The 17,837-nt window shown below is 49.7% G+C and overlaps 1 protein-coding gene, 12 non-coding genes and 2 pseudogenes across 13 annotated transcripts; all 15 read left to right on the top strand.

The window, feature by feature from the left end:
• Nucleotides 1-880: 880 nt before the first annotated feature.
• Nucleotides 881-1,055, top strand: LOC148997055 (U2 spliceosomal RNA; annotated as a pseudogene).
• Nucleotides 1,056-1,391: 336 nt separating this feature from the next.
• Nucleotides 1,392-1,556, top strand: LOC148997054 (U1 spliceosomal RNA). Its single transcript, XR_016147603.1, has one exon. It is a non-coding gene; the product is annotated as a U1 spliceosomal RNA (small nuclear RNA).
• A 1,113-nt stretch (nt 1,557-2,669) lies between these two features.
• LOC148997053 (U2 spliceosomal RNA) lies at nt 2,670-2,860 on the top strand. Its single transcript, XR_016149290.1, has one exon. It is a non-coding gene; the product is annotated as a U2 spliceosomal RNA (small nuclear RNA).
• Nucleotides 2,861-3,197: 337 nt separating this feature from the next.
• LOC148997052 (U1 spliceosomal RNA) lies at nt 3,198-3,362 on the top strand. Its single transcript, XR_016147700.1, has one exon. It is a non-coding gene; the product is annotated as a U1 spliceosomal RNA (small nuclear RNA).
• A 1,369-nt stretch (nt 3,363-4,731) lies between these two features.
• On the top strand, nt 4,732-5,379 carry LOC148997051 (zinc finger CCHC domain-containing protein 3-like). Its single transcript, XM_089119388.1, has one exon. The coding sequence runs from the start codon at nt 4,732-4,734 to the stop codon at nt 5,377-5,379; it is 648 nt and encodes a 215-aa protein (XP_088975514.1).
• A 4,559-nt stretch (nt 5,380-9,938) lies between these two features.
• Nucleotides 9,939-10,113, top strand: LOC148997050 (U2 spliceosomal RNA; annotated as a pseudogene).
• A 336-nt stretch (nt 10,114-10,449) lies between these two features.
• On the top strand, nt 10,450-10,614 carry LOC148997049 (U1 spliceosomal RNA). Its single transcript, XR_016147599.1, has one exon. It is a non-coding gene; the product is annotated as a U1 spliceosomal RNA (small nuclear RNA).
• Nucleotides 10,615-11,727: 1,113 nt separating this feature from the next.
• On the top strand, nt 11,728-11,918 carry LOC148997048 (U2 spliceosomal RNA). The gene has a single exon (XR_016149287.1). It is a non-coding gene; the product is annotated as a U2 spliceosomal RNA (small nuclear RNA).
• Nucleotides 11,919-12,256: 338 nt separating this feature from the next.
• On the top strand, nt 12,257-12,421 carry LOC148997047 (U1 spliceosomal RNA). Its single transcript, XR_016147699.1, has one exon. It is a non-coding gene; the product is annotated as a U1 spliceosomal RNA (small nuclear RNA).
• Nucleotides 12,422-13,532: 1,111 nt separating this feature from the next.
• Nucleotides 13,533-13,723, top strand: LOC148997046 (U2 spliceosomal RNA). The gene has a single exon (XR_016149283.1). It is a non-coding gene; the product is annotated as a U2 spliceosomal RNA (small nuclear RNA).
• A 337-nt stretch (nt 13,724-14,060) lies between these two features.
• LOC148997045 (U1 spliceosomal RNA) lies at nt 14,061-14,225 on the top strand. The gene has a single exon (XR_016147598.1). It is a non-coding gene; the product is annotated as a U1 spliceosomal RNA (small nuclear RNA).
• Nucleotides 14,226-15,336: 1,111 nt separating this feature from the next.
• LOC148997044 (U2 spliceosomal RNA) lies at nt 15,337-15,527 on the top strand. The gene has a single exon (XR_016149282.1). It is a non-coding gene; the product is annotated as a U2 spliceosomal RNA (small nuclear RNA).
• Nucleotides 15,528-15,863: 336 nt separating this feature from the next.
• Nucleotides 15,864-16,028, top strand: LOC148997043 (U1 spliceosomal RNA). The gene has a single exon (XR_016147597.1). It is a non-coding gene; the product is annotated as a U1 spliceosomal RNA (small nuclear RNA).
• Nucleotides 16,029-17,139: 1,111 nt separating this feature from the next.
• LOC148997042 (U2 spliceosomal RNA) lies at nt 17,140-17,330 on the top strand. The gene has a single exon (XR_016149278.1). It is a non-coding gene; the product is annotated as a U2 spliceosomal RNA (small nuclear RNA).
• Nucleotides 17,331-17,667: 337 nt separating this feature from the next.
• Nucleotides 17,668-17,832, top strand: LOC148997041 (U1 spliceosomal RNA). The gene has a single exon (XR_016147595.1). It is a non-coding gene; the product is annotated as a U1 spliceosomal RNA (small nuclear RNA).
• Nucleotides 17,833-17,837: the final 5 nt, after the last annotated feature.

Raw genomic sequence — 17,837 nt, 5'->3', positions numbered from 1 at the left:
GTCGTGGATGGTGGCCCATGAGATCCTCCCGGTCAGGGCGGTTATGCACTCCAGAGGCATGGCCAAAAACCCCACCTGCCCACGGTCCGGATGTGGTTCCCCGGAGACCGTCTACCATCTGCTCTGGGAGTGCGGTGCTGCGCGGGACCTGTGGGCCAAGACCAGCCCCCTGGTTTTCCCGTGCCTGCCGGCGGGTCGGGCCCAGGTGGGATACAGGCTCGCCATCCTGGGGGTGGGTCAGGGCTTGAAGGAGCTAACATCACAGCAATTTACCTCGCTCTGGCTCACCCTCAACCATATCAAGGATGCCATCTGGGCCACCAGAAACCTGCTGGTGGGGAAACGCGTTACGGTGCCCCTCCACGCGTGCGAGCAATTAGTTAGATCTGCGCTGCAGGAGGCGCCGGACGTCGTTATTCGGATGGGGGGGCTGGGGTCACACCAAAGAGGTCCCGGCCACCCCCGACCCTGGCCGCCCGTAGATGCACCCTCACCACACCGGCTACGGGAACAGCGGGCCAGCGGGCCGGAGGAGAGGGGATCTCCGCTGGGCGCTGGAAGCGAGGAGTCCGGGGCCTGTTCTGGAGACCTGGAGTGAATGGACATTCTTGATAGGGACTCACCCTCGATCCTGTACAAGAGATGTTTTATGTGGCATAATTTATTGTTTTATTGTTTTTTATCTGACATGTTTTATTGTTTTATTCCCATTATTTAAACCATTTACCTTTCTTTTAAAACATACATGGACTTTTTACACAACACACAAACAAGAAACTTTTAACAGTAAATAATGTGTCCCTTTTAATATGTGTAAAAATGTGATCTAAAAGAAAAAATGTACATGCAAATGGAAATAATGGAACGACATTGTGACAATAAAACTTTTCGAAAGAAAAAAATCTGTTCTTATCAGTTTAATATCTGATACGTGCCCTACCCGGGCACCACATATTAAATTGATTTTTGGTCCTGGGAGATGGCATAGGGGCTTGCTCCGTCCACTCCACGCATCGACCCGGTATTGCAGTACTTCTGGGAACGGTGCACCCTCCTAAAGTGTTCAATGAAAGAAATGTAGTGGTCTTGTGTGGCAGAAGGTGATAATGGAGCTAGTGTGAGTGGGTGTTGTAGGTGATCATGTGCTATACTAGCCTGGGTAGAATTGTGGTGTAAAAACAAGACGAAAAGGAACCCCTGTTCCTCTGTCAGTTTAACATCTGATCCGTCCACTATTCGGGGACGGCGCATTATGTACATTTATGGCTCATGGAGCCGGATGCGGAGCGTGCAAAAAAAAAAAAAAAAAAAAGCCCCTTTTTTGACTGGCAAACCGCTGGTGAGGATTGGGGAGAGGGGCAGGGTGCTTCTGACTGAAGGCCTGGGAATTCATACTTACCTGGCAGGGGAGACACCATGATCAGGAAGGTGGTTCACCCAGGGCGAGGCTCGGCCATTGCACTCTGGGTTGTGCTGACCCCTGCGAATTCCCCAAATGTGGGAATCTCGACTGCATAATTTATGGTAGTGGGGGACTGCGTTCGCGCTCTCCCCTGGACAACACTGGTTAAAAAAGGGCAGATTGTTAAAGCTCCACTTGAGGTTCTTTTGTTTTGTTTTTTTTTCTCCACTTCTTCAATATCCAGAGGCAGTCCAGAGAGTTGAACTGCGGCGGTTGCTCGAGAGATACGAAACAGTCTAGGACCGGTCTGTGTGAGGAGGGTTTTCTTTTTTCTCCTCAATTCTTCAAATAGTCTCCAATATTTGACGGACGACTTAGTTCACAGCAGTTGTCCTGGAGGCAAAGTTGTTCGGAATGAGGAGTTCTATCATGTGGTATGAAAACATTGTGCACGTGTGAAACGTCACGTGATATACAGCCACCCATGTTGTGTTTTTTTCTGTTTACAGCGCCACCAAGTGGCCAGTCGCCGCATTCCTCTTCACGTGACCACGGGCTGAGCCCGTACACAGGTGTACCGAGTTGGGTGCAATTGTCTCATTCCGTTGGAGAGTTATAGCCGTTTAAGTAAAGCCCGCCTCGCCCACCCCCAACGTTTTGGCGTACCGTCGCCAACGTGGATGGAAATTCCAACTGTTTCCCGATCCCTGTTGGCAGTCAGACTCCAGAGAATCTTTCTGCACCGGTTTGGGTCAGATCGGGCAAAAAACCTAGGACTAGTGTGCAAAAGTAGGTTTTTCAGAAAATCCAAAATACCCGAAAATCTCGCCAGCGCGACCACCCAATCCGAGGCATGCATCTTGTTCGGCTCGAGCCAAGGATTCCGGTGATGTAAGACACTTGGGTCTGCGACCGACGGTCGAGGAGTTACGAGCCATTTCGTACTTTTGATCGCTGCAGCGCCACCTTGGGGCCGATCGGGGCGAGCCTTGGTGAGGTTGTAGTACCGGGCCGGTCCTACCATCCCTCAGAGTTTCAAGTCTCTACCACGGACGCTTTGGTCTGCCCGCTCACTTTTAAGGCGGAATGTTGATGATCCAAAATCCCAGGTTGCACTCCAGAGTGTCGTGCTGTGCACTCTGTTGTGATCCATTTTCGGTGTCAACCAATCTGAGCTGAGCTTGTTTGCCGGCGACCTTAGACCCTCTCGCCGCGGCCCAGGTGGGCGTGGCCTTTGCCGGCTCCCCCGCCTCGGCGTCGCTGCGTCATCGCTTCTCGGCCTTTTGGCTAAGATCAAGTGTAGTATCTGTTCTTATCAGTTTAATATCTGATACGTGCCCTACCCGGGCACCACATATTAAATTGATTTTTGGTCCTGGGAGATGGCATAGGGGCTTGCTCCGTCCACTCCACGCATCGACCCGGTATTGCAGTACTTCTGGGAACGGTGCACCCTCCTAAAGTGTTCAATGAAAGAAATGTAGTGGTCTTGTGTGGCAGAAGGTGATAATGGAGCTAGTGTGAGTGGGTGTTGTAGGTGATCATGTGCTATACTAGCCTGGGTAGAATTGTGGTGTAAAAACAAGACGAAAAGGAACCCCTGTTCCTCTGTCAGTTTAACATCTGATCCGTCCACTATTCGGGGACGGCGCATTATGTACATTTATGGCTCATGGAGCCGGATGCGGAGCGTGCAAAAAAAAAAAAAAAAAAAAAGCCCCTTTTTTGACTGGCAAACCGCTGGTGAGGATTGGGGAGAGGGGCAGGGTGCTTCTGACTGAAGGCCTGGGAATTCATACTTACCTGGCAGGGGAGACACCATGATCAGGAAGGTGGTTCACCCAGGGCGAGGCTCGGCCATTGCACTCTGGGTTGTGCTGACCCCTGCGAATTCCCCAAATGTGGGAATCTCGACTGCATAATTTATGGTAGTGGGTGACTGCGTTCGCGCTCTCCCCTGGACAACACTGGTTAAAAGGGCAGATTGTTAAAGCTCCACTTGAGGTTCTTTTGTTTTGTTTTTTTTTCTCCACTTCTTCAATATCCAGAGGCAGTCCAGAGAGTTGAACTGCGGCGGTTGCTCGAGAGATACGAAACAGTCTAGGACCGGTCTGTGTGAGGAGGGTTTTCTTTTTTCTCCTCAATTCTTCAAATAGTCTCCAATATTTGACGGACGACTTAGTTCACAGCAGTTGTCCTGGAGGCAAAGTTGTTCGGAATGAGGAGTTCTATCATGTGGTATGAAAACATTGTGCACGTGTGAAACGTCACGTGATATACAGCCACCCATGTTGTGTTTTTTTCTGTTTACAGCGCCACCAAGTGGCCAGTCGCCGCATTCCTCTTCACGTGACCACGGGCTGAGCCCGTACACAGGTGTACCGAGTTGGGTGCAATTGTCTCATTCCGTTGGAGAGTTATAGCCGTTTAAGTAAAGCCCGCCTCGCCCACCCCCAACGTTTTGGCGTACCGTCGCCAACGTGGATGGAAATTCCAACTGTTTCCCGATCCCTGTTGGCAGTCAGACTCCAGAGAATCTTTCTGCACCGGTTTGGGTCAGATCGGGCAAAAAACCTAGGACTAGTGTGCAAAAGTAGGTTTTTCAGAAAATCCAAAATACCCGAAAATCTCGCCAGCGCGACCACCCAATCCGAGGCATGCATCTTGTTCGGCTCGAGCCAAGGATTCCGGTGATGTAAGACACTTGGGTCTGCGACCGACGGTCGAGGAGTTACGAGCCATTTCGTACTTTTGATCGCTGCAGCGCCACCTTGGGGCCGATCGGGGCGAGCCTTGGTGAGGTTGTAGTACCGGGCCGGTCCTACCATCCCTCAGAGTTTCAAGTCTCTACCACGGACGCTTTGGTCTGCCCGCTCACTTTTAAGGCGGAATGTTGATGATCCAAAATCCCAGGTTGCACTCCAGAGTGTCGTGCTGTGCACTCTGTTGTGATCCATTTTCGGTGTCAACCAATCTGAGCTGAGCTTGTTTGCCGGCGACCTTAGACCCTCTCGCCGCGGCCCAGGTGGGCGTGGCCTTTGCCGGCTCCCCCGCCTCGGCGTCGCTGCGTCATCGCTTCTCGGCCTTTTGGCTAAGATCAAGTGGTCTGGTCGGACGTCTGAGACAGCGATCGCCTCTTGTTGGACTTGGTCTCGTGTGTTGCTTGTCACACGGGACATACACCCTTCAGGAGGTACATTGACAAGCGGCTTTTAATTGACGACTCGTTCTACGAGGAATCTTCTGGTTTTAAGGTAAGCAGGTTTTAATTTATTTATTGTATATTTATTGTTGGATTTTAGCCGCAGCAGGCTAGTGGTGCCTCCAACATGTCGGCTGCTCGTGCCGGCATGAGGAGGCACCACAGCGTGCGTTTTAAATTTAAGACAAAGGAGGATGGCACTCTCCAGGCGATGTCCAGGTTGGACTTTTCCAGGAAGTGCATCCAACAGACTCTCGGTTTTAAGGCTATTGATATTAACTGCTTGTTGACTCTGCCCCTGAATCATGGCTTCGACGTTAGTTTTGCTTCTGCTTCCTTGCTAAGTACTTTTTGGGCTCGGTATGAATTGTGTAAAGCCAATTTCTCCATGTTCACTGTGGAAAAACTGACTGATAATTCGCTGAAAGTGGTGATTGTCAGGATGTTTAATGAAACAGTTAGTGGAGAAGACATTGCTGTATGGTTGGCAAGATATTGCTCTATTCGTGGTCAACCAGTCAAGGTTTTAGATGAAGACGGTATCTGGAGCTGTGCGTGGAGAGTGCCCATTAAACAATGGGCAGATCCCAACAGCTACCATGGCCTGAGTCAAATTCCTTCTATGATTGTGTTGGGAGAGAATAGAGGTTACATCCATTATCAAGGGATGCCCAAGCTATGCCGCAAGTGTGGCCAACTTGGGCATCTCGCCGAGGCGTGCCAAGAAGTAGTGTGTAGGAAGTGCAGAGAAATTGGACACACTTTTGAAGAGTGAAAAAATGGCAGAAAGTGCAACCTCTGTGGAGAATCATCCCATCTCTACAGAGACTGCCCCCAAAGTTTTGCCAACAAGCTAAAAAACAACAAAATGGCCGCCCCACCCAAAGAGCAAACGATAAAGGAGGCGGGCCCTGAGGTTTTGGCGGGAAATTCAAATCCTCAGCCAGCCTCAGGGATTGGACTGGAAGAAGGAAGTGGGGCGGCCACAGGGGCGGAGTCAACTCGAACAGCTGGTCAGGGGGAGGAAGCCAATCCTCAAAATGATAATGGTAAAGAAGAGGTGGACGACAAAGAGGAGGAAACGGCTTCCTCCCTTGTCACCGTGTCTGAGGCTAGTGGGTCAACTAGTGGGAGTGAGACAGATTCTTCTCTTCCCAATGCTCAAGTGCAGAAAAGAACTGCGAGATCTCCTCTGGTCCAAACGGAGGAGAAAAAGCTGCGGGTAGCGCACCGGCTAGATAGTTCCCCCATGGAAGATCTAGACCGTGTGTGGCCCACAGACTCTCCTAATGAAGTATCTTTTCTGCATTTTAAGCTAAGAACATCGACGCCAAAGGCTTCACAAGAGGTTCTCTCTGTGAGCCCTGAGACGTCAAGCACTTTCCTCCCTGATCCCAGGCTTTCTGGGGAAAAGGGACGGCAAGTGCAACAAGAAATAACCTGATTTTAATTAAATCTCTGTAGTCCTTTTGTTGCTTTTAAATGTCTCATACCCTTTTAACCATACTGCTCATGGCTCTCACTATCTCCACCATCAATGTGAGAAGTGTGAGGAGCAATATACGAGCACAGAGTGTCCTATCCTTTTTAAAAACTTTTAAGTCAGATGTGTTTTTATTACAAGAATGTGGTCTGCCTTTTTTATCCAATTACAGAAAGTGGGAGGAGATTTGGACCCCAGGAGTTTCCGTTTGGAGTGGGTCCAATTTTAATAAAAATGACGGTGTCGCCATTTTAATACAAAACCCCAATATCTTGGTGAAGGGCAGCACTGTGGTGAGGGACGGGCGGGCAATTTTAGCTAATCTGACTTTTTTAGGTAAGGATTTTAACATTTTAAATGTGTATGGTTTTACAGACAAAAACAATAGGTATGAGCTTTTAGAAGACCTGCGGCCCCACATGTTAGGTAGGGCTCCCCTAGTGGTAGCAGGGGATTTTAATTGCGTTTTAACCAAGAAAGACAGGAAGAGGACAGAGGATTTTAAAGTTGATAAAACATCGGTTTTATTGCAGGATTTAGTTAGAGATTTTAAATTAGTGGACTGTTTTAAAGCAATGCATCAGAGAGAGGAGGGCTTCACCTGGTTCAGTGGTGACGGCACCAGAGCCTCTCGCATTGACTACGTTTTTACACGGGACTGCCTGCCAACCGATGCAACATTAACCCCCCTCTTTTTTTCAGATCACACAATGCTGTCATGCACCCTTTCACTCCCCACTGGTGTGACTGCAGGGGGAGGGCTGTGGAAGCTGAACTGCTCCCTTTTGGAAGATAAAGATGTAGTCAGTGAGTACAGGGAGCAGTTCAGCCAATGGCAGACCCTCCAAGACTTCTACGACTCACGTGCACAGTGGTGGGAGATGGTAAAAGAACGGACGAGACAGTTTTTTAGAAAGATAGGAAAAATCAAAAAGAATAGATTAAATCGACGCATGATGGGGCTGCAAAAACGACTACAGAGATATTTTAACCTTTTAAACGATGGGATCGATTTTAGTGAAGAAATCAAAGAAATAAAGCAAGAAATGTCAGTTTTATCCGAAATTCAAAGCAAAGGTGTCATTTTAAGGAGCAGGGAGAAGGAGATTGAGGAAGGTGAAAGGTGCACGAGGTATTTCTTTAAAAAAATTATTTCACGGGGTGGGGCAATCACAGCTTTGAAAAGTGGAGGGAGGGAGGTTTATACCACAAAAGAAATTTTAAAGGAAACTGAAGTATTTTATGAAAACCTATACAGCACCAAAGAAGTCCACAATGACACGTTACAGGAGGTTTTAGAGTTTTTAGAAAAGAAAGTCGATGGCGAAGGTACAATTTTATCTCAAGATTTCAACATTTTAGAAATTCACAAAGCACTCAAAAGTTTTAAACGAGGAAAGTCCCCCGGCACCGATGGACTTCCTCTGGAGTTTTATTTGACCTTTTGGGATATTTTAGCTTTCGACTTACTGACTGTTTTTAAAGAATTTGAGACTCTTGAAAGACTTCCTGACAGCTTTAGAATAGGGATAGTTTCACTCTTACATAAGAAAGGGGACAAGACTGACTTACGGAACTGGCGACCCATCACTCTTTTAAATGTCGACTGTAAACTTTTTAGCAAAATTTTAGCCACACGCATGTCGACAGTTTTAGAGGACGTAATCCACCCGGATCAAGCATGCGCTGTGCCAGGAAGGAAGATCACGGACAGCCTGGTGCTGATCAGAGACGCCATCTGTTATGCGAGAGACAGAAACCTTCGGCTAGTAGTCCTAAATTTAGACTTTGAAAAAGCATTCGACCGTATCTCGCACCAGTTCCTTTTTAAGGTACTGGGTAAAATGGGGTTTCCAGGGCGGTTCATAGCCTGGGTGGGACTGCTGTACAACAGCCTGGTCAGCAGAATTGTAGTTAATGGGCATTTATCCAAAGCTGTTAATATCTACAGCGGCGTCCGTCAGGGGTGTCCCTTATCTCCCCTTCTGTATGTGGCTTGTATAGAGCCACTGGCACAAATCTTGAGAAGGGACAAATGGATTAAAGGACTAGGCATCCCAGGGACTAGTGGACTGACGGCAACCTGCGTTTTATACATGGACGACGTGACCCTTTTAGCAACGGACATTTTATCGGTACGAAGAGCAATGGACTTGACTGACTGGTACGGTCGGGCCTCAGGCGCCAAGCTCAATAGGAGCAAGTCTGAGGCCCAGCTCTTCGGGCCGTGGGGGAACGTTGACAAAGGTGGACTAGATTTGGTTTTTAAAGATAATAATTTGAAAATTCTAGGTGTTAAATTTGACAGGGAGGGTGGAGGACAGGGTAACTGGACTGACATGTTAGGGAAAGTTAGGCAAAGACTGGGCTTTTGGGGACTAAGAAATCTGACGATTGAAGGCAAGATTTTAATTTTTAAAGCTGTGATTTTACCACTGATTTTACTTGTCTGTTCTGTTTTTAGTCCCCCAAGACGATTCCTAGACAAGTTGGAGAGGGCGGTATTTTATTTCCTGTGGGGGTCCAAGTGGGAAAGACTCAAGAGGGAGGTCGTCAAAAAGAAAAAAGAGAATGGCGGGAAAGGCCTCCCAGACCCCCACCTGTTTTTAGGCAGCCGCTTTGCCGCCCTCCACATCCAGTATGCACTGACCCCATCCAGAGAACACAAGACAGCAGCCATGACCCGATTCTGGATGGGGTCATACCTAAGAAGCTTGAAAATTTTACCCATTGATCTTAAAAGTCCAGTGTCTTTTAATCTGTCAAAAGAACATCTTTTTATTAAGACATTTTTAAAGAAATACCTTTTAGAAACAAATGATGCCACTATTTTAACTAACCACAAGTCTCTTGTCTCTCTTGTGCAGGATCGAGAATCGGTGAGTCCAGTTCCAGGCCTCACACTAGGTGAGGCCAAAGACGTTTGGAGGACCGCAGCCCACCCAGCTCTCTAGAACAGGCTTAAGGACTTGTCGTGGATGGTGGCCCATGAGATCCTCCCGGTCAGGGCGGTTATGCACTCCAGAGGCATGGCCAAAAACCCCACCTGCCCACGGTCCGGATGTGGTTCCCCGGAGACCGTCTACCATCTGCTCTGGGAGTGCGGTGCTGCGCGGGACCTGTGGGCCAAGACCAGCCCCCTGGTTTTCCCGTGCCTGCCGGCGGGTCGGGCCCAGGTGGGATACAGGCTCGCCATCCTGGGGGTGGGTCAGGGCTTGAAGGAGCTAACATCACAGCAATTTACCTCGCTCTGGCTCACCCTCAACCATATCAAGGATGCCATCTGGGCCACCAGAAACCTGCTGGTGGGGAAACGCGTTACGGTGCCCCTCCACGCGTGCGAGCAATTAGTTAGATCTGCGCTGCAGGAGGCGCCGGACGTCGTTATTCGGATGGGGGGGCTGGGGTCACACCAAAGAGGTCCCGGCCACCCCCGACCCTGGCCGCCCGTAGATGCACCCTCACCACACCGGCTACGGGAACAGCGGGCCAGCGGGCCGGAGGAGAGGGGATCTCCGCTGGGCGCTGGAAGCGAGGAGTCCGGGGCCTGTTCTGGAGACCTGGAGTGAATGGACATTCTTGATAGGGACTCACCCTCGATCCTGTACAAGAGATGTTTTATGTGGCATAATTTATTGTTTTATTGTTTTTTATCTGACATGTTTTATTGTTTTATTCCCATTATTTAAACCATTTACCTTTCTTTTAAAACATACATGGACTTTTTACACAACACACAAACAAGAAACTTTTAACAGTAAATAATGTGTCCCTTTTAATATGTGTAAAAATGTGATCTAAAAGAAAAAATGTACATGCAAATGGAAATAATGGAACGACATTGTGACAATAAAACTTTTCGAAAGAAAAAAATCTGTTCTTATCAGTTTAATATCTGATACGTGCCCTACCCGGGCACCACATATTAAATTGATTTTTGGTCCTGGGAGATGGCATAGGGGCTTGCTCCGTCCACTCCACGCATCGACCCGGTATTGCAGTACTTCTGGGAACGGTGCACCCTCCTAAAGTGTTCAATGAAAGAAATGTAGTGGTCTTGTGTGGCAGAAGGTGATAATGGAGCTAGTGTGAGTGGGTGTTGTAGGTGATCATGTGCTATACTAGCCTGGGTAGAATTGTGGTGTAAAAACAAGACGAAAAGGAACCCCTGTTCCTCTGTCAGTTTAACATCTGATCCGTCCACTATTCGGGGACGGCGCATTATGTACATTTATGGCTCATGGAGCCGGATGCGGAGCGTGCAAAAAAAAAAAAAAAAAAAAGCCCCTTTTTTGACTGGCAAACCGCTGGTGAGGATTGGGGAGAGGGGCAGGGTGCTTCTGACTGAAGGCCTGGGAATTCATACTTACCTGGCAGGGGAGACACCATGATCAGGAAGGTGGTTCACCCAGGGCGAGGCTCGGCCATTGCACTCTGGGTTGTGCTGACCCCTGCGAATTCCCCAAATGTGGGAATCTCGACTGCATAATTTATGGTAGTGGGGGACTGCGTTCGCGCTCTCCCCTGGACAACACTGGTTAAAAAAGGGCAGATTGTTAAAGCTCCACTTGAGGTTCTTTTGTTTTGTTTTTTTTTCTCCACTTCTTCAATATCCAGAGGCAGTCCAGAGAGTTGAACTGCGGCGGTTGCTCGAGAGATACGAAACAGTCTAGGACCGGTCTGTGTGAGGAGGGTTTTCTTTTTTCTCCTCAATTCTTCAAATAGTCTCCAATATTTGACGGACGACTTAGTTCACAGCAGTTGTCCTGGAGGCAAAGTTGTTCGGAATGAGGAGTTCTATCATGTGGTATGAAAACATTGTGCACGTGTGAAACGTCACGTGATATACAGCCACCCATGTTGTGTTTTTTTCTGTTTACAGCGCCACCAAGTGGCCAGTCGCCGCATTCCTCTTCACGTGACCACGGGCTGAGCCCGTACACAGGTGTACAGAGTTGGGTGCAATTGTCTCATTCCGTTGGAGAGTTATAGCCGTTTAAGTAAAGCCCGCCTCGCCCACCCCCAACGTTTTGGCGTACCGTCGCCAACGTGGATGGAAATTCCAACTGTTTCCCGATCCCTGTTGGCAGTCAGACTCCAGAGAATCTTTCTGCACCGGTTTGGGTCAGATCGGGCAAAAAACCTAGGACTAGTGTGCAAAAGTAGGTTTTTCAGAAAATCCAAAATACCCGAAAATCTCGCCAGCGCGACCACCCAATCCGAGGCATGCATCTTGTTCGGCTCGAGCCAAGGATTCCGGTGATGTAAGACACTTGGGTCTGCGACCGACGGTCGAGGAGTTACGAGCCATTTCGTACTTTTGATCGCTGCAGCGCCACCTTGGGGCCGATCGGGGCGAGCCTTGGTGAGGTTGTAGTACCGGGCCGGTCCTACCATCCCTCAGAGTTTCAAGTCTCTACCACGGACGCTTTGGTCTGCCCGCTCACTTTTAAGGCGGAATGTTGATGATCCAAAATCCCAGGTTGCACTCCAGAGTGTCGTGCTGTGCACTCTGTTGTGATCCATTTTCGGTGTCAACCAATCTGAGCTGAGCTTGTTTGCCGGCGACCTTAGACCCTCTCGCCGCGGCCCAGGTGGGCGTGGCCTTTGCCGGCTCCCCCGCCTCGGCGTCGCTGCGTCATCGCTTCTCGGCCTTTTGGCTAAGATCAAGTGTAGTATCTGTTCTTATCAGTTTAATATCTGATACGTGCCCTACCCGGGCACCACATATTAAATTGATTTTTGGTCCTGGGAGATGGCATAGGGGCTTGCTCCGTCCACTCCACGCATCGACCCGGTATTGCAGTACTTCTGGGAACGGTGCACCCTCCTAAAGTGTTCAATGAAAGAAATGTAGTGGTCTTGTGTGGCAGAAGGTGATAATGGAGCTAGTGTGAGTGGGTGTTGTAGGTGATCATGTGCTATACTAGCCTGGGTAGAATTGTGGTGTAAAAACAAGACGAAAAGGAACCCCTGTTCCTCTGTCAGTTTAACATCTGATCCGTCCACTATTCGGGGACGGCGCATTATGTACATTTATGGCTCATGGAGCCGGATGCGGAGCGTGCAAAAAAAAAAAAAAAAAAAAAAGCCCCTTTTTTGACTGGCAAACCGCTGGTGAGGATTGGGGAGAGGGGCAGGGTGCTTCTGACTGAAGGCCTGGGAATTCATACTTACCTGGCAGGGGAGACACCATGATCAGGAAGGTGGTTCACCCAGGGCGAGGCTCGGCCATTGCACTCTGGGTTGTGCTGACCCCTGCGAATTCCCCAAATGTGGGAATCTCGACTGCATAATTTATGGTAGTGGGTGACTGCGTTCGCGCTCTCCCCTGGACAACACTGGTTAAAAGGGCAGATTGTTAAAGCTCCACTTGAGGTTCTTTTGTTTTGTTTTTTTTTCTCCACTTCTTCAATATCCAGAGGCAGTCCAGAGAGTTGAACTGCGGCGGTTGCTCGAGAGATACGAAACAGTCTAGGACCGGTCTGTGTGAGGAGGGTTTTCTTTTTTCTCCTCAATTCTTCAAATAGTCTCCAATATTTGACGGACGACTTAGTTCACAGCAGTTGTCCTGGAGGCAAAGTTGTTCGGAATGAGGAGTTCTATCATGTGGTATGAAAACATTGTGCACGTGTGAAACGTCACGTGATATACAGCCACCCATGTTGTGTTTTTTTCTGTTTACAGCGCCACCAAGTGGCCAGTCGCCGCATTCCTCTTCACGTGACCACGGGCTGAGCCCGTACACAGGTGTACCGAGTTGGGTGCAATTGTCTCATTCCGTTGGAGAGTTATAGCCGTTTAAGTAAAGCCCGCCTCGCCCACCCCCAACGTTTTGGCGTACCGTCGCCAACGTGGATGGAAATTCCAACTGTTTCCCGATCCCTGTTGGCAGTCAGACTCCAGAGAATCTTTCTGCACCGGTTTGGGTCAGATCGGGCAAAAAACCTAGGACTAGTGTGCAAAAGTAGGTTTTTCAGAAAATCCAAAATACCCGAAAATCTCGCCAGCGCGACCACCCAATCCGAGGCATGCATCTTGTTCGGCTCGAGCCAAGGATTCCGGTGATGTAAGACACTTGGGTCTGCGACCGACGGTCGAGGAGTTACGAGCCATTTCGTACTTTTGATCGCTGCAGCGCCACCTTGGGGCCGATCGGGGCGAGCCTTGGTGAGGTTGTAGTACCGGGCCGGTCCTACCATCCCTCAGAGTTTCAAGTCTCTACCACGGACGCTTTGGTCTGCCCGCTCACTTTTAAGGCGGAATGTTGATGGTCCAAAATCCCAGGTTGCACTCCAGAGTGTCGTGCTGTGCACTCTGTTGTGATCCATTTTCGGTGTCAACCAATCTGAGCTGAGCTTGTTTGCCGGCGACCTTAGACCCTCTCGCCGCGGCCCAGGTGGGCGTGGCCTTTGCCGGCTCCCCCGCCTCGGCGTCGCTGCGTCATCGCTTCTCGGCCTTTTGGCTAAGATCAAGTGTAGTATCTGTTCTTATCAGTTTAATATCTGATACGTGCCCTACCCGGGCACCACATATTAAATTGATTTTTGGTCCTGGGAGATGGCATAGGGGCTTGCTCCGTCCACTCCACGCATCGACCCGGTATTGCAGTACTTCTGGGAACGGTGCACCCTCCTAAAGTGTTCAATGAAAGAAATGTAGTGGTCTTGTGTAACAGAAGGTGATAATGGAGCTAGTGTGAGTGGGTGTTGTAGGTGATCATGTGCTATACTAGCCTGGGTAGAATTGTGGTGTAAAAACAAGACGAAAAGGAACCCCTGTTCCTCTGTCAGTTTAACATCTGATCCGTCCACTATTCGGGGACGGCGCATTATGTACATTTATGGCTCATGGAGCCGGATGCGGAGCGTGCAAAAAAAAAAAAAAAAAAAAAGCCCCTTTTTTGACTGGCAAACCGCTGGTGAGGATTGGGGAGAGGGGCAGGGTGCTTCTGACTGAAGGCCTGGGAATTCATACTTACCTGGCAGGGGAGACACCATGATCAGGAAGGTGGTTCACCCAGGGCGAGGCTCGGCCATTGCACTCTGGGTTGTGCTGACCCCTGCGAATTCCCCAAATGTGGGAATCTCGACTGCATAATTTATGGTAGTGGGGGACTGCGTTCGCGCTCTCCCCTGGACAACACTGGTTAAAAGGGCAGATTGTTAAAGCTCCACTTGAGGTTCTTTTGTTTTGTTTTTTTTTCTCCACTTCTTCAATATCCAGAGGCAGTCCAGAGAGTTGAACTGCGGCAGTTGCTCGAGAGATACGAAACAGTCTAGGACCGGTCTGTGTGAGGAGGGTTTTCTTTTTTCTCCTCAATTCTTCAAATAGTCTCCAATATTTGACGGACGACTTAGTTCACAGCAGTTGTCCTGGAGGCAAAGTTGTTCGGAATGAGGAGTTCTATCATGTGGTATGAAAACATTGTGCACGTGTGAAACGTCACGTGATATACAGCCACCCATGTTGTGTTTTTTTCTGTTTACAGCGCCACCAAGTGGCCAGTCGCCGCATTCCTCTTCACGTGACCACGGGCTGAGCCCGTACACAGGTGTACCGAGTTGGGTGCAATTGTCTCATTCCGTTGGAGAGTTATAGCCGTTTAAGTAAAGCCCGCCTCGCCCACCCCCAACGTTTTGGCGTACCGTCGCCAACGTGGATGGAAATTCCAACTGTTTCCCGATCCCTGTTGGCAGTCAGACTCCAGAGAATCTTTCTGCACCGGTTTGGGTCAGATCGGGCAAAAAACCTAGGACTAGTGTGCAAAAGTAGGTTTTTCAGAAAATCCAAAATACCCGAAAATCTCGCCAGCGCGACCACCCAATCCGAGGCATGCATCTTGTTCGGCTCGAGCCAAGGATTCCGGTGATGTAAGACACTTGGGTCTGCGACCGACGGTCGAGGAGTTACGAGCCATTTCGTACTTTTGATCGCTGCAGCGCCACCTTGGGGCCGATCGGGGCGAGCCTTGGTGAGGTTGTAGTACCGGGCCGGTCCTACCATCCCTCAGAGTTTCAAGTCTCTACCACGGACGCTTTGGTCTGCCCGCTCACTTTTAAGGCGGAATGTTGATGATCCAAAATCCCAGGTTGCACTCCAGAGTGTCGTGCTGTGCACTCTGTTGTGATCCATTTTCGGTGTCAACCAATCTGAGCTGAGCTTGTTTGCCGGCGACCTTAGACCCTCTCGCCGCGGCCCAGGTGGGCGTGGCCTTTGCCGGCTCCCCCGCCTCGGCGTCGCTGCGTCATCGCTTCTCGGCCTTTTGGCTAAGATCAAGTGTAGTATCTGTTCTTATCAGTTTAATATCTGATACGTGCCCTACCCGGGCACCACATATTAAATTGATTTTTGGTCCTGGGAGATGGCATAGGGGCTTGCTCCGTCCACTCCACGCATCGACCCGGTATTGCAGTACTTCTGGGAACGGTGCACCCTCCTAAAGTGTTCAATGAAAGAAATGTAGTGGTCTTGTGTGGCAGAAGGTGATAATGGAGCTAGTGTGAGTGGGTGTTGTAGGTGATCATGTGCTATACTAGCCTGGGTAGAATTGTGGTGTAAAAACAAGACGAAAAGGAACCCCTGTTCCTCTGTCAGTTTAACATCTGATCCGTCCACTATTCGGGGACGGCGCATTATGTACATTTATGGCTCATGGAGCCGGATGCGGAGCGTGCAAAAAAAAAAAAAAAAAAAAGCCCCTTTTTTGACTGGCAAACCGCTGGTGAGGATTGGGGAGAGGGGCAGGGTGCTTCTGACTGAAGGCCTGGGAATTCATACTTACCTGGCAGGGGAGACACCATGATCAGGAAGGTGGTTCACCCAGGGCGAGGCTCGGCCATTGCACTCTGGGTTGTGCTGACCCCTGCGAATTCCCCAAATGTGGGAATCTCGACTGCATAATTTATGGTAGTGGGGGACTGCGTTCGCGCTCTCCCCTGGACAACACTGGTTAAAAGGGCAGATTGTTAAAGCTCCACTTGAGGTTCTTTTGTTTTGTTTTTTTTTCTCCACTTCTTCAATATCCAGAGGCAGTCCAGAGAGTTGAACTGCGGCGGTTGCTCGAGAGATACGAAACAGTCTAGGACCGGTCTGTGTGAGGAGGGTTTTCTTTTTTCTCCTCAATTCTTCAAATAGTCTCCAATATTTGACGGACGACTTAGTTCACAGCAGTTGTCCTGGAGGCAAAGTTGTTCGGAATGAGGAGTTCTATCATGTGGTATGAAAACATTGTGCACGTGTGAAACGTCACGTGATATACAGCCACCCATGTTGTGTTTTTTTCTGTTTACAGCGCCACCAAGTGGCCAGTCGCCGCATTCCTCTTCACGTGACCACGGGCTGAGCCCGTACACAGGTGTACCGAGTTGGGTGCAATTGTCTCATTCCGTTGGAGAGTTATAGCCGTTTAAGTAAAGCCCGCCTCGCCCACCCCCAACGTTTTGGCGTACCGTCGCCAACGTGGATGGAAATTCCAACTGTTTCCCGATCCCTGTTGGCAGTCAGACTCCAGAGAATCTTTCTGCACCGGTTTGGGTCAGATCGGGCAAAAAACCTAGGACTAGTGTGCAAAAGTAGGTTTTTCGGAAAATCCAAAATACCCGAAAATCTCGCCCGCGCGACCACCCAATCCGAGGCATGCATCTTGTTCGGCTCGAGCCAAGGATTCCGGTGATGTAAGACACTTGGGTCTGCGACCGACGGTCGAGGAGTTACGAGCCATTTCGTACTTTTGATCGCTGCAGCGCCACCTTGGGGCCGATCGGGGCGAGCCTTGGTGAGGTTGTAGTACCGGGCCGGTCCTACCATCCCTCAGAGTTTCAAGTCTCTACCACGGACGCTTTGGTCTGCCCGCTCACTTTTAAGGCGGAATGTTGATGATCCAAAATCCCAGGTTGCACTCCAGAGTGTCGTGCTGTGCACTCTGTTGTGATCCATTTTCGGTGTCAACCAATCTGAGCTGAGCTTGTTTGCCGGCGACCTTAGACCCTCTCGCCGCGGCCCAGGTGGGCGTGGCCTTTGCCGGCTCCCCCGCCTCGGCGTCGCTGCGTCATCGCTTCTCGGCCTTTTGGCTAAGATCAAGTGTAGTATCTGTTCTTATCAGTTTAATATCTGATACGTGCCCTACCCGGGCACCACATATTAAATTGATTTTTGGTCCTGGGAGATGGCATAGGGGCTTGCTCCGTCCACTCCACGCATCGACCCGGTATTGCAGTACTTCTGGGAACGGTGCACCCTCCTAAAGTGTTCAATGAAAGAAATGTAGTGGTCTTGTGTGGCAGAAGGTGATAATGGAGCTAGTGTGAGTGGGTGTTGTAGGTGATCATGTGCTATACTAGCCTGGGTAGAATTGTGGTGTAAAAACAAGACGAAAAGGAACCCCTGTTCCTCTGTCAGTTTAACATCTGATCCGTCCACTATTCGGGGACGGCGCATTATGTACATTTATGGCTCATGGAGCCGGATGCGGAGCGTGCAAAAAAAAAAAAAAAAAAAAAGCCCCTTTTTTGACTGGCAAACCGCTGGTGAGGATTGGGGAGAGGGGCAGGGTGCTTCTGACTGAAGGCCTGGGAATTCATACTTACCTGGCAGGGGAGACACCATGATCAGGAAGGTGGTTCACCCAGGGCGAGGCTCGGCCATTGCACTCTGGGTTGTGCTGACCCCTGCGAATTCCCCAAATGTGGGAATCTCGACTGCATAATTTATGGTAGTGGGGGACTGCGTTCGCGCTCTCCCCTGGACAA

This window comes from Pimephales promelas, chromosome 2 (genome assembly GCF_988280905.1).
Source record: "Pimephales promelas chromosome 2, fPimPro1.hap1.1, whole genome shotgun sequence".
Lineage (NCBI taxonomy): Eukaryota > Metazoa > Chordata > Actinopteri > Cypriniformes > Leuciscidae > Pimephales > Pimephales promelas.
The sequence above is the reverse complement of the archived record's forward strand: the minus strand, read 5'-3'. Positions and strand labels throughout refer to the sequence as shown.

Bases quoted from the DNA above. Each gene is read 5' to 3' on its own strand.
- LOC148997051 (XM_089119388.1), top strand. From the start codon at position 4,732: ATGTCGGCTGCTCGTGCCGGCATGAGGAGGCACCACAGCGTGCGTTTT.